The following is a 14,867-nucleotide window of genomic DNA, read 5'->3' as shown; positions in this document are numbered from 1 at the left end:
GATATGAATGAGAGAAGCAGTGGGTGTGTGACAGTTTCCTGATCAGCATGTCTTGTGTCTGCAGGTGTCCAGTGTGAGGTGCAGCTGGTGGAGTCTGGGGGAGGCCTGGCGAAGCCTGGGGGCTCCCTGCGACTCTCCTGTGCAGCCTCAGGATTCAACTTTGGAAGCTACTACATGAGCTGGGTCCGCCAGGCTCCAGAGAAGGGGCTGGAGTGGGTCTCAGGTATTAGTAGTGATGGAAGTAGCACAAACTATGCGGCTCCGTGAAGGGCCGATTCACCATCTCCAGAGACAATGCCAAGAACACACTGTATCTGCAGATGAACAACCTGAGGCCCGAGGACACGGCCACTTATTTCTGTGCGAAAGACACAGCGAGGGGACGTCAGTTTGAGCCCGGACACAAACCTCCCTGTAGAAGGAGATCATCACCACCAGGGGGTGCACACTCCGCACAATTCTGATTTGTATTCCCTGGAGCAGGTGCAGATGGAGGTTACAGGCAGGTTTCCTGTCAGGGTTTGGGGCTTCCTTTCCACACAGCAGATTCCCCCAGGGAGCCTCTCTGGACACATGATTCTATTCATACCTATTCACTCCCTGTAACAGAAACTTTGTTGTCATAGGCAAACTACACTAACAGGCACGAAAGACACAGTTGTTTGCACTTGCTTATTCCTGTCCCTAAACATGATTGAATTACATATATGATAGGGAACACAGCTGAATCTTTACAGGAGTCCCAGATGCACTGACTGTGCAGATAGGACCACAGGATCCCATAGGTCCTCATCATCCTCACCCAGCCCTTGTCCCAATCAAACAACCTGACAAGTCCATTACGGCACTTTGCTACTCAGGACTTTAAATGAGTAGCAATTTATTCAGTTTCTCCAAAGAAGAAATAAATCATCTGTTTCTGAGGAACAGAAACCTAAGTTCATTGGTTTACATGATTAAATAGGTTGAGAAGTCCCATGATCTACTACCACAAGCTGAAGACCCAGGAAAACCAGTGGTGTAATTCTCATCTCATTCTGAACTAGTGTCTGGTCTGAGAATATGGGAATTTAATGAAGTAACTCTCAGAAGAAGCACAAAAGGAGACCAATGTTCCAGTACAAAAGCTCACACATGCACATGGGGAGTAAAAATGAGAGAATACTTCCTCCCTCTGCACTGGATTCTATTCAGAACCTTATGCATGATGCCCATGCAGACTGAAGCCATGGATGGAAATGCCAATCTCTTCTAGAAACACATCACAGACTTCCACAGAAACAATGGTTAATCTGGGAACCCATGACGCAGTCAAGATGACACATAAAGTTAACCATGACAAGTCAACTTCCTGTAAACGTGGAGCTAAAAGACTGAAGATTTAGAAGTCCCTGCCATCGCTGGGTGAAGTCTGGTGGGCATATCAGTGCTCCTGTGGGGAAGGAGGACAGAGGCCCATAGAATGTACTGTGGTCCGAGGATCTCCTGGGTCATATGGGAAGAGACAGGTCCCTTTGTGGAGTGCATTTGGGAGAGGTGGCACTGCCTCTCAAAGACAGGAGAGCTGAGAGGCACCTTTGCACTTCCCTGTTCATTAGCATAGGAGCCCCTGCTCAGAGCATCTAAATGAATGCTGTCTTATTGTTGTCCCTCAGTATGACCTCCAAGCCCCCAGGAGTTCATGCAACTGCCCTTCTGGGACAAACCACCTCCTGCCCTAGCACAGCAAGATCCTCTTCTAGAGGATAAGTGGGGATCCCTGTCATATTGAGTTCATCCAATTTGGAGTCTTCAAATCCAGCTGGAATTCCTGAGATCAAACCTAAGAGTACTACTGTGCCAGGGCAGGTGGGAACTCCATCTCCAAAAGCTGGAGAGTGGTCTGATGCCAGTATTTCCTCCCACCAGTCAGCATGGACAGACTTCAATTGCAGCACAGCTCCAACCAGTGTGAGCTGAGCCACTAACTCCAAGCTTTCTCCACCCCACCTGCTTTCCTTAGGTGCTTCCTAACTTGGAAAGAGTGCCTGGAAACCAGAGCAACAGTGTGCCCCTCCTCCCAAAGATCAAGATTAACACCCATACTCACCAAGTCTACTGAGCATAGTGTGAGGCATAACTTCAGCTCTAAGGGAAATAGAAATTAGCCTCTTTTAACATGCAGACCGAACTCACCTAGCTAAAACTCATAACACTGTGGACAAGGTCCAAACACTCCTTACCGGAGGCAAGGAGAAACTCAGCTGAGGACCGACTGGAGGGACATATCAGCCAATATACGACAGTACAGTGCACACAGAACACACAAGAAATGCTTCCTGAAGTGTCAGGCTTTGGACAGTATGTGAACTCTTCTTTCTTTTTTAATAGTTTATTTTCAGTTTGGTTTCCATATAACACCCAGTGCTTCTCCACACAAGTGCCCCCCTCCATGATTATCGTCACCTTCCGTTCTTCCCCTCCCCCCTCAGCCCTTGGTTCGTTTTCAGTATTCAATAGCCTCTCATGGTTTGTGTCCCTCTCTCTCCCCAACTCTCTTTCCCCCTTCCCCTCCCTATGGCCCTCTGTTAGCTTTCTCCTGTTAGACCTATGAGTGCAAACATATGGTATCTGTCCTTCTCTGCCTGGCTTATTTCACTTTGCATGACACCCTCCAGGTCCATCCACTTTGCTACAAATGGCCAGATTTCATTCTTTTTTATTGCCATATAGTACTCCATTGTGTATACATACCACGTCTTCTTGATCCATTTATCAGGTGATGAATATTTAGGCTCTTCCCATGATTTGACTATTGTAGAATGTGCTGCTATAAACATTGGGGTGCATGTGTTCGTATGCATCAGCAATCCTGTATCATTTGGGTAAATCTCTAGCAGTGCTATTGCTGGGTCATAGGGGAGTTTTACTGATAGTTTTTTGAGGAACCTCTACACTGTTTTCCAGAGCTACTGCACCAGTTTACATTCCCACCAACAGTCTAGGAGGGTGTCTGTCTCTCCACATCCTTGCCAGCATCTATAGTCTCTTGATTTGTTCATTTTAGCCACTCTGACCAGTGTGAGGTGGTATCTCAGTGTGGTTTTGATTTGTATTTCCCTGATGATGAGTGACACTGAGCATCATTTCATGTGCCTGTTGGCCATCTGGATGTCTTCTTTGGAGAACTGTCTGTTCAGGTCTTCTGCCCATTTATTCACTGGATTATTCGTTTTTCAGGTATGGAGTTTGGTGAGTTCCTTGTAGATTTTGCATATTAGCCCTTTATCTGATATGCCATTTGTCACTATGTTTTCCCATTCTCTTTGTTGCCTATTAGTTTTCTTGATTGTTTTGCAGTGCAGAAGCTTTTTATCTGATGAGGTTCCAAGAGTTCATTTTTGTTCTTGATTTCCTTGCCTTGTGGATGTGTGAACTCTTCTTAATAAAGCCACTACACTAGAAGCAGAGAACCTAACAGGATTTCTAAAAACAAAAAACAAAGAACAAAACAGAAGAAGGCAGAGACAGACATCCACTATGATGGAGGAATTCATCCCAACAGAAAAATGATAAAGGTCATTACCAGGGATATTATCAAAACACATATACGTAATATGCCTCAAACAGAAATTTAAAAACTATCATAAGGATACTAGCTTTGCCTGAGGAAAGCATAGAAAACATGAGGGATACCCTTACTGCAGATAGAAAAGACCTAAAAACAAGTCAGTCTGAAATTTAAAAAATGCTGTAACCGATATGTGAAACTGAATGGATATCATGACTTCAAAGCTGAAAGAAGCAGCAGATGAATGAGTAAGTTACATAGAAGATAAAATTATGGGGGAAATGAATCAGGAAAGAAGAGAAAATTAAAACATTGGATTTCAGATGTATACTGTGAACTCAGCAACTACATAAAGTGTAATAACATTCTTTTCAAAGGAGTCTCAGAAGAAGAAGAGAGGTAGAAAATGGAAGAAGATTTATCTGAGTGAATTATGGTGGAAAATTCCTATGGGTAGGAAACAGACGTCCACATGTAGGAGGCAGAGGGAACCTCCGTCAAAATTAAAAAAACTATGCCAGCACTGAGGCCTATCATAGTAAAATTGGCAAGATAGACAGATATGGAAAAACCCTAAAAGCAATACAACACAACAACAGAACCTGTTAACCTATAAAGGAAGATAAAAGATTATGGGAGATCTCTCCACAGAAACCTTCAGACAAGAAGGGAGTGGCACAATAACATCAACATGCTCTATTCAAAAATCTGCAGCCAAGAACACTTTATCCAGCAAGGCTGTCATTCAGATAGAAGGAAAGATAGGATTTCCCAGACAAACTAAAACCAAAGGAGTTCATGATCTCTAAATGGGCCTGCAAGAAATATTAAAGGGACTGTCTTTGAGTGGAAAAGGAAGACTAAAAGCAACAAAGATTAGCAAGAAACAGAGAAAATCTCCAGAAACAATGACTTTAGAGGTAACACAATGGCACTAAGTTTATGTCTATCAATAATCACAGTCAATGTAAAAGGGCAAAATGCTCCAATCAAAAGATATAGGGTATCGAAATGGTTTAAGGAAAAAAAAAAAAAACCAAGATCCTTCTATACACTCATTTTCAACCTAAAGCACCCTTAGATTGAATGTGTGGGGATGGAGAACAATTTATCATGCTCATGGACATCAAAAGAAAGTTTTAGTACTATACTCATATCACACTTACTAGATTTTAAACCAGAATCTCTTACAAGAGATGATGAAGGCAATATAACATCATACCAGGGTCTATCCAACCAGAAGATATAAAACTTTAAATATTTATACCCCCAAATTGTCAGCACTGATATATATATGAATCAATGAATAAGAAACATAAAGAATCTTATTGATAATAATACAATAATAATAATAATTATTATAATAATAACTTTAACACTCCACCGAGAGCAATGGACAGATCATCTGTGCATAATATCAAAAAGGAAACAATGCCTTTCAGAGACACGCTGGTGCTAAATGAACAAATTAGGAGACTAAAGATGTAGGTGAGGATGTGGAGAAACGGGCACTCTCCTACACTGTTGGTGGGAACATAAACTGGTCCAATCTCAATGGAAAACTGTGTTGAGGTCTCTCAAAATGTTAACAGTGGAACTCCAATATGACCAGCAATAGCACCGCTATGAGTTTACCCAAGGGATACAGAAGCACATGTACCCCAATGTTCTCGGCACCACTTTCAACAGTAGCCAAATCATGGAAAGAGCCTAAATTTCCAACAACTGATAAATGGATCAAGAAGATGTGGTTTAAACATACAATAGAATACTACATGACAATGAGGAAGAATAAAATCTGGCCATTTGTAGCTATATGGACAGACCTAAAAGGTGTCATGCTATGTGAAATAAGTCAGGCAGGGGGAAATAGATACCATATGTTTTCACTCATAAGTGTAACAGGAGAAACTTAGTAAAGGGCTATGGGGGACAGGAATGGAGAAAAATAGTTGGGGATAGGGAGGGAGGCAAAACATGAGAGACTCTTGAATACTGAAAACAAACTGAGGGCTGATGGGAGAAAAGAGATGGGAAGGGGATGATGGGCATGGAGGAGGGAACTTGTGGGGATCAGCACTGGGTGTTACATGGAAACCAATTTGACAATAAACTATAAAAGAAAAATATATTTTTATTATAAAATGTAAAAAAAAAAGTGAAGAAAAACAGCAAAAAGAGCTGTGATTCCACACACCAGAATAATATGTGAAAAAGAAATAAAAAAGTATACAATTTAGAATGACACAGAATAAAGTATTTAGTACTAAACTTCAAAAAGCGTGTAAAGTGCAAATGACTATGTTGATGAAAGTCAAGGAAAAGTACAAACGTGTCTGCAAATATAACTGTGTTCACAGATTAGAATTCTTCATACTGTCACAGCGCCATCTACACAATCTGACCTAGCAGTGCCTCCCAAACCATGTCCCTCACTTTTAAAGAATCAAATCTAAGTCTGGAGTTTGATATATATTCAAAGGATATGCAAATAGAGACCTATCTGTGCTGATTAAACCAGCCCAGCCAGGACCCTGCAGCTGGGAGAGGAGCCCCAGCCCCAGGAGCCCCCAGGTGTTCCCATTCTGTGATCAGGACAGAACACAGACCTGTCACTATGGACTTTGTGCTTGGCTGGGTTTTCCTTGTTGCTGTTTTAAAAGGTAATTCCTGGTGAACGCGAGACACTGAGTATGTGAGTGGGTATGAGTGAGAGAAGCAGTGTATGTGTGACAGTTTCTTGATCAGAATGTCTTGTGTCTGCAGGTGTCCAGTGTGAGGTGCAGCTGGTGGAGTCTGGGGGAGGCCTGGCGAAGCCTGGGGGCTCCCTCCGACTCTCCTGTGCAGCCTCCGGATTTGACTTCAGTAAATATGCCATGAGCTGGGTCCGCCAGGCTCCAGAGAAGGGGCTGGAGTGGGTCTCAGGTATTAGTAGTGATGGAAGTTCCACAAGCTATGCGGACTCCGTGAAGGGCCGATTCACCATCTCCAGAGACAACGCCAGGAACATGCTCTATCTGCAGATGAACAGCCTGAGAGTCGAGGACATGGCCATTTATTTCTGTGCGAGGGACACAGTGAGGGGATGTCGGTGTGAGTCCAGACACAAACCTCCCTGTAGAAAGGGATATTCACCAGCAGGGGTTGCACACTCTGCACAATTCTGGTTTGTATTCCCTGGAGCAGGTGCAGATGGAGGTTACAGGCAGGTTTCCTGTCAGGGTTTGGGGCTTCCTTTCCACATGGCAGTTTCCCCCAGCGAGCCCTGATGAACACAGGATTCTGTGCTTACCTATTCACTCTCTGTATTAGAATCTTTGTTGTCATAGGAAATCTACACTAACATGCACAAAAGACTCAGTGTTTGCACTTGCTTTCTCCTGTCCCTAAACATGATTGAATCCCAAATATCCTGCGGCAAAGCAGCTGAACTTTTACAGGAGTCCCAGATGCATTGACTGTGCGCTAGCACCACAAGATCCCATAGCTCCTCATTATCCTCACCCAGCTCTTGTCCCAAACAAACAACAGGACACTTCCTTTGTGGCACTATGCTACTCACGACTTTAAATGAGTTACAGCTTTATTCAATTACTCTAAACATGAGATAAATCATCTCCTGAAAAACAGAACTCATTGCACATTGGTTTACATTACTGAATAGGTTGATGAATCCCATGATCTACTATTACGAGCTAGACTCCCCGGAGAAGCAGTGATGTCATTCTCATCTCATTCTGAATTAGTGTCTAGTCCCAGAACTTGGGGACCTGATGATGTAACTTTCAGAACAATTCCATGAGGAGACCAATGTTCCAGTTCAAACATGCACATGTGAAGTAAAAATGAGGGTATTCTTCCTCCCTCTGCATTGGATTCTTTTCAGAACCTTAAGAGAGTGGGTGATGCCCATGCAGACAGAAGCCATGGATGGAAATGCCAATCTCTTCTCAAAATACACCACAGACATCCACAGAAACAATGGTTAATCTGGATACTCCTGACACAGTCAAGATGACACATAAAGTTAATCATGACAAGTTAACCTCCTGTAAACTTGGAGCTCAAAGACCGGAGATTTATATGTCTATGTCATCGCAGGGTGGAGAGGGTGGGTATAGCAGTGTTCCTGTGGAGAAGGAGGGCAGAGACCCACAGCGGGCATTGTGTGCTAAGGATCCCATGGGTTCTGTTGCATGTGGAGAGACAGTTCCCCTTCCCGAAGCGCATTTGGGAAAGGTGGCACCACCATTCCAGGAGCAAGAGAGCTGGCAGGAGCCATTGCACTACCCTGTTCATTAACATAGGAGCCTCTGCCGAGGACAACTAATCTGGATGCTGGCTTTTTCTGGCTTTACCATAAACTCCAAGCACCCAGAATTCATACAACTGGTTTTCTAGGACCAACCAGCTCCAGTCATAGCACAGCGAGACCCTCCCCCACAGGACCAGCTCTGTGGCACCACACTGAGTCCCTACAATTTGGAGTTATGAAACCCATCTGGTGCACCACACAAATAAAACACAAGAGCATTGTCCCACAAGATGGGAAGTTGACTTCCCAAGCAAGATTATTCACTGCTCTGTGGGGGCTTCCTGAGCAGAGGTGGTGGGAACTCCCACTTCAGGGAAAAGACTGTGGGCGGATCCATTACTTCCTCCCAACACTCAGCATAGACACTCTTTAGTGAGAAGCACAACAACCCCCAGTATAGACTTGAGGCGCTTACACCAAGTTCCAACCCCTTGTGCCTTTTAAGTGCTTCATTACTATGGAATGAGTACCTGGGAACCAGAGCCGCATCAGTCCCCTCTCCCAGAACACCAGTACAACCTCCACAGGCATCATTTTCATTGACCATAGAGAACAACAAAGCCCCATCTCTAGGTGAAATAGGACAAATATCCATATTATTTCACTCATGTGGAAGATAAGAAACAATCCAGATGAACATAGTGGAAAAGGAAAAACAATGGAAGCAAATAGAAAAACTCTTGAGTATTCCATTTCCTTTGCAGTACAGAACCTTTTTATCTTGATGAGATCCCAAAAGTTCATTTTTGTTCTTGATTCCCTTTACTTTGGGGATGTGTTGAGTAGGAAATTGCTGCAATTGAGTAGGATTAAAATCTGTCCATCTGTTGCAAAGTGGATGGACCTAGAGGGAGTCATGCTAAGTGAAATAAGTCAGGCAGAGAAGGACAGATACCATATGTTGTCACTCATAGGTCTAACAGGAGAAACCTAACAAGGGAACATGGGAAGGGGAAAGTGGGGGAAGAGTTAGGGAGATGGTGGGAGGCAAATCATGAGAGACTCTGAAATAGTAAAAGCAAAGTGAGGGCTGAAGGTGGGGGAGGGAAAGGAAGTTGATGGTCATGGAGAGGGGCACTTGTGGGGAAGAGCACTTGGTGTTACATGAAAACCACTCGGAAATAAACGATCTAGTGAATAAAAAAAGAAAAAATTTAATTCAATAAAAAAAGAAAAACCAACCAAGTTGGTTTCCATATAATACTCAGTGCTCTTCCCCACAGGAGCCCCTCTCTCTGACCATCACCCTCCTTCTGCTTCCCCCTTCCCTCTTCAGCCCTCAGTGTGTGCTCTGCATTCAAAAGTCTCTCATGATTTGCATCACCCCCTCTCCCCAACACTTCCCCCCACCTTTCCCATTCCCATGGTCTCCAATTAGGTTTCTCATAGGACTAACAGGAGAATCCTAATACGATTTAAAAAAAAAAAAAGACTCTTGAGGACATAAAGAACAAACTGAGTGTTTCCAGAGGGGAGATGTGTGGGGTATGGGCTAATGGGTGATGGAAATTGAGGAGGTCAGTTATTGTGATGTGAACTGAGTGTGATGTAATTGATGAATCATTAAATTCTACCACTGGCATTAATATTACACTATATGTTAACTAACAATCTAAATTAAATCTTCAAACATTAAACGTAAAATAAAATAGAGACAGAAATTTTGCTGCAGAAAGTAATAAGCTTCCCAATATAGGATAGTTAGTCTATCTTCTTCCATTTATCCATTTATTTTATCCCTGACTAGTAGTGGATATGAATTAACTAACTCGTGACTCCCCATAGTGATGCCACGTGGGATGGAATTCAAACCACAGTTGCCCTTCCCAGCTCCTCTGTGCCCACACTTCATGGACAGCCTGTCCAGACACCCAGCTCTCATGTCCTGCCTGTGTGCAGTCTAGCTTTGCTCCTGGACCAGGCTCATTCACACAGCATTCTGCTGAGTACTCAAGAAGAACAGACAAATGTCAGCTGGCATTCCTTGTACTCCTCATCCCTCACTAGGGAACAAGCCCAGGCTTGGTGATTCATGTTTACCGTGTGCTGCTCCACTGGTCTACACTACCTGCCACCACCCATGCAATCCTGTACCCGCTACTGAAGGGAATTCTCGGACTGATGGCAATTTCATCAGTTATTGACATCAAAACTAACTGAGAACATATGGGCACAATATGAGATTTTAGGAGAAATGAAAGGGGATCATTACTTTCACTCTCAGAAAACAGAGCAGAGATTTGTACCAGAGGCAAGGTCATAAATACCCTTCTGCCAACGAACAGTTGACACCCACCCTACTGAGAGAGGGTACATTTCCCATATAAAAGAACCTATGACTTTATAACATCTGGAGGGAGAGACCTCAAGGCATGAAGGAACCACAGAGATGGCAGGGACTTCTCTTTATGACTTAGCTGAGTGATCTCCTGAGGCACGTCCCTTCGGCCTCAATACAGTCAGCTTTGGAGGTTGCCATAGATTCTGTCTTCATGCCAGAGCCCAGTTTGTAGGGCTGGCTCCAACCTCCACTGGCTGGTGTCCTACATCATCCAATTAAGGCTTCAGAGCGCAGGGTGCACACCAGGCCCAGAAGTTCTCTCTCAATGGCAATGACTCTTTTATGTGTCTTTCCTTACTGTTACCTACAATGTCTCTCTCCACCACATGCTATTTGGGGGACATCCATGCATCTCCACCTGGGTAGTTAGACATTCAGACCCAGAAGGAGACTGGCATTTCATACAAGAATGAGTCTGTGTTGGTGAGGAGAGTGTTGTACCCACAATTCTCAGTGTGTCCCCTCCCACATCTCCATCTGCACCCCTGAGATGGACAGGTGGTGACTGCCCCTGTCTTTCCTGAGTTCCATCTCCAGACTCACCCACATGGTGGTAATATAAAGATCGTTAAATTAATCAAATGTGGAAAAGTCCCTTTGGCCACACAAGATATCATGCACGAAGCAAAGGCAACCACAGTCCATTCTGATGCCTACAGAGTTCAGCTCCAACCCAAACAACACTCACATGTGCACAACCCAGATCCACCCAAATTTCACCCTATTGAATATTAATTCAAGTCCAAAATGTGCTTAAATATTACCACCTCTAAAACTCCAAATCTAACTTCAAAAATCAGATATGGTGAGATAGTGGGTACTTTCAGTCCAGGGGTCAAAACCTCTCCATCGGACAAAATTTTTCTCTAGAAATCTACTCATGTACTTCTGAATACACCTGCATGGCAAAAATAGATCTCAGGCACTGACATTTTTGTTCCAGAAGAAATAAATTATAATTTAAAAGTGCTTCACCAACAATAAATAATTTCTATATCAATCTGGAAAAACTCCATTCGGTTCAAAGCCTGACAGTTTTCTGACACCCAGACTCCAATTTCTGGGTCTGACATTCTGTCTGAAATCGAACAACACTTTTTGTTAAAGTTGGCATATGTTTGAGGCTGAGCACTTTTGTCACAGTTTCCTGAAAGTAGAATTTATGAGCCCCAATATCTTTTGTTTATTACTCTTGGTTATTAAATAAAAAGTTCTTCTACTATGCAAAATAATAAGGAAAACAGTGTTCAAGTTTCCTGCCACCAATGATTACAGAAAATATATCCAGAGATTTACAGGCAAGGAACAGAGTGAGGAGTCAAAGATGGGAAATAAGTGGGTGGATAAATCCTCTGAACAGGAGGGTCTGCAGTGCTCATGATGGAAGGTCTCACCCTTGCATGTTGGATAAATGGGAGGGGTGTGAAATAAGAGGTGCAAGGGGACCACCAGGAGGTGCTCACAACCACCAGGGAGAACTCAGAACCCAGGGAGCTCATCATCCAGAACAAGAGAGTAGTTGAGGGCTGGTCTCATCTCAAGGATTCCCAATTCCATGCAGTCCAAACTTCTTCAGACATAAACACAGCAAACAGTTTGTAAAAGCTGTGAAAACACACTAGTGTCCTCCCTGTTTGGAATGAACTATCATAATGGGAATACTCATACTTGCCAAGGGTCAGGCCCTGCGATAAATATAACTTAGACCATTGTCACATTAGTGTGAGCTTAGGAGGACAATGATCTCCATTTCATAGATGAAGAAATATTTTTAAATACAGCATTCTTACTAATCTCAGGTGTTCTGCCTTTAACATATTTCACTAATAACTCCATCATTTTATCTTTTTGTTACTTTCCATCCATGTCCACACAGAATTCGTGTGTGAATCACACTGGGGGTTGTTGAAAACTCCAAGCATCTCCATCAGCCCTATGAGTCTCTGTCAAGGCTTATTATCATCACCAATACCCTGTGACAGAATAAACCTGACTTCTCAATTCAATCTACCAGGACACTCCAAGGTCAGGAACATGCAAACCTCGCTGGGCATGTCCAACCTTGTCCTGGATGTGGTTAAAGAGGAAGTGGGTCTTGTGATGTGGAGCACAGGACCCTTCATCACAATGTGCAAGGTTGCTAGAAGGAGCATAAAGTGTATGTTGGACATGAGGCTGCAGAGGTATCAAAAATCCTAATCAAGAGAAAACAGTCTCCTGGTGGGGTGATTGTCTGAACCACGTTCACTGCATCAACTTTAGTTGACAGCAATGAAGAGACTTGGTCCCTCCAGGATGTGGTGTGAATGTGGAGTCTGAAGATCACACACACTCATGCAGACATGCATGCAAGCAGTATAAAACGTTAACCGTCTTCATTTCAAAAGTGTGAAATCATTAAACTGAATCTGATTCAAAATCTCATCAGGGCTGTGTGTCCTTATGAAGCTCTAAGGGGAAACTACATTGTCTAGAGTTGCACACCTTGAATTCCTGGTCATGGCATGTCCTTCCCTCAAAGTCCATCAGGGAGGATCTTACTACAGACGTCGTGTGACTCTTTCCTTGTGGCAGAATGAATTTTTCTGTCCTGCTCTCATAAGGCATGTGATACCATTCATGCCCATGCATATTCCAGGACAATGTCTCCTTCCCAGGGTCTGGGATGCGCTCACGGTTCAATGTCTCATGTATCACATATGGTACAGTGCATAGATGCACAGTCCTTGGGCATCTGCACCGTGATTCCTTGGGAGGTATTATCCACCCCACCCCACACATGCACAGTGATCCACCACCTGCTCTGAGAGATTAACATTTGTCATTTCTTCTGCAATACCTTTTCTACTCTTCTGGAGCACAGCCTCATATGCACTACTGGAGATGTGATCACGGTATGTATGGTACTTCACCCTCATGAATTCACACTCACCAAATGCATATTAACATGCATGAGAAAAACAGGATGTCGTCCAATATGGGACAAGGGTGTGTGTACAAATCAAACATGGGTAAAACCTCTGCGTTTCTTCCCAAGCCTTCCCAATTCCTGTCAGGGAAGGAAGATGTGGTGACAGAAGGGACAAGAGACTCTGATGGACAGGGAATGCAGTGTTCTGAATGAAATCAGCAATGACCCCACCTCAGAGACACAGGAAATTTCTTTCCACTCAGTGTCCTTACATTCTGTGACATCTCAGAGATATGAAATCTTACCTCGGTCCCTGGGGTGAAATTGTGCCCCCTGGATACAAGAGATCAGGACCACTCCTCTGCTGAGCATGAAATCCTTTCAGAGGGGTTTTCTCAATAACAGCAAATCCATGTGGGTTCTTCTTCTGTCTGTTGCCTGTCATCTTGCACATGTATCTTATACATTACAGAACATGTAAGATCGATTAATGATCTAACACACGTTCCTCCTTGTGACTCTATTCAGGTTATGTGTAGTCTCCCAGGTGAACCTGAAGATGGAATCCCAGGTGAACAGACCTTCACAGTCTCTCTCATTTACCTGCATCACCACTGGATTCTCGCCAAAACAGTCAAGTTTGGGTACTTATCATTTTATTGCATTTTCTCAATTATAGCCTTTCAGTTTTGCTGTGAATAGTGAGCAGGCTTTCCTGTTATGTTACTCTATGCTATATGTACAATGGATTATTTTTTTTAATGTAGTCATTGACAAAAAATATGGAGAAGGCTTGTCTACTTTTAATGCCCTTCTTTCCCTAGCATCTTTGGTATTACTCCTTTTTTGAAAATCAATGATGACATATATATATATATATATATAAATGAATATATTTTTACATTTTGTACTTCTAGAATTTTTACTGCAATTATTTGCATAACTAATACTATATTTTAAACCACAAAATAAGTTATGCATTTATATTTAACATATGAATTTATGATGCAATATTAATTTAAAAACCTAAAGTAACAACCAGCTTGTGATGATAATTTATGATATTATATTCTTCATTTTTAAATATTTATATTGTTTGTACAGTTGTCTAGAAATAATCTAGATCATATAGGGACCTTAAAGACTATTAACTTTTTTCTGAATTACTGATTTACAACTTCTTATTAGTAATTTTTTCACAACTTAATTTTTTTCAATGCAAGTTAATAACTTATTAGAATTTACTTTGGAATAAGAATTTTGTTATACTTCACTGATAGATGTACAAAGAACATATAAAGAACATGGCAGAATTTTCACTTCAGATCATAATAGAATCCTTTTGTTTGTGCAGGTAATCTTGTGAGCTGAACCAATGCATCCCCATTCATTTTGTTTGTCTCAAAGACACATGCTTATAGAAAGATCCAGACCATCATCTGTATCCATATACTTGACATTCCAGAGGACATAGGACATCGTGGTTTCCCAACATCTCCTGCAGTTCCAGTGCAGTCACATCCTGTGTTGTGTTCCCAGCAAGGATGCTTCCAGGAATGTCTGGGAGGGGGAGCCATCTGGCTGCCCTGGCCACCTGCTCAGTAAACTATAGGAGGGCAGGAAGTGAATTTTGGGGAACATCAGCCTTTCTGTCTGTTTGTACCTGAGTGTTACACATTCAGACCTATCCAGTTAACACTATATGCATGCTAGCAATAAGAGTTTACCTTCCGAATAAAATAAGAATGGA

The 14,867-nt window shown here is 42.7% G+C and overlaps 1 protein-coding gene across 1 annotated transcript in view; it reads left to right on the top strand.

Moving 5' to 3' along the window:
• The first annotated feature begins 6,104 nt into the window (after positions 1-6,104).
• LOC115291354 (immunoglobulin epsilon heavy chain-like) overlaps positions 6,105-14,867 on the top strand; it is a 19,387-nt gene continuing 10,624 nt past the window's right edge. Inside the window, exons 1-2 of the mRNA XM_029938801.1 lie at positions 6,105-6,213; positions 6,317-6,641. Of these exons, the coding sequence (XP_029794661.1) occupies positions 6,168-6,213; positions 6,317-6,641 (371 nt within the window). The 5' untranslated portion in view covers positions 6,105-6,167. The remainder of the gene's footprint in view (positions 6,214-6,316; positions 6,642-14,867) is intronic.

This window comes from Suricata suricatta, chromosome 5, assembly GCF_006229205.1.
Source record: "Suricata suricatta isolate VVHF042 chromosome 5, meerkat_22Aug2017_6uvM2_HiC, whole genome shotgun sequence".
NCBI classification, from domain to species: domain Eukaryota; kingdom Metazoa; phylum Chordata; class Mammalia; order Carnivora; family Herpestidae; genus Suricata; species Suricata suricatta.
The sequence above is the reverse complement of the archived record's forward strand: the minus strand, read 5'-3'. Positions and strand labels throughout refer to the sequence as shown.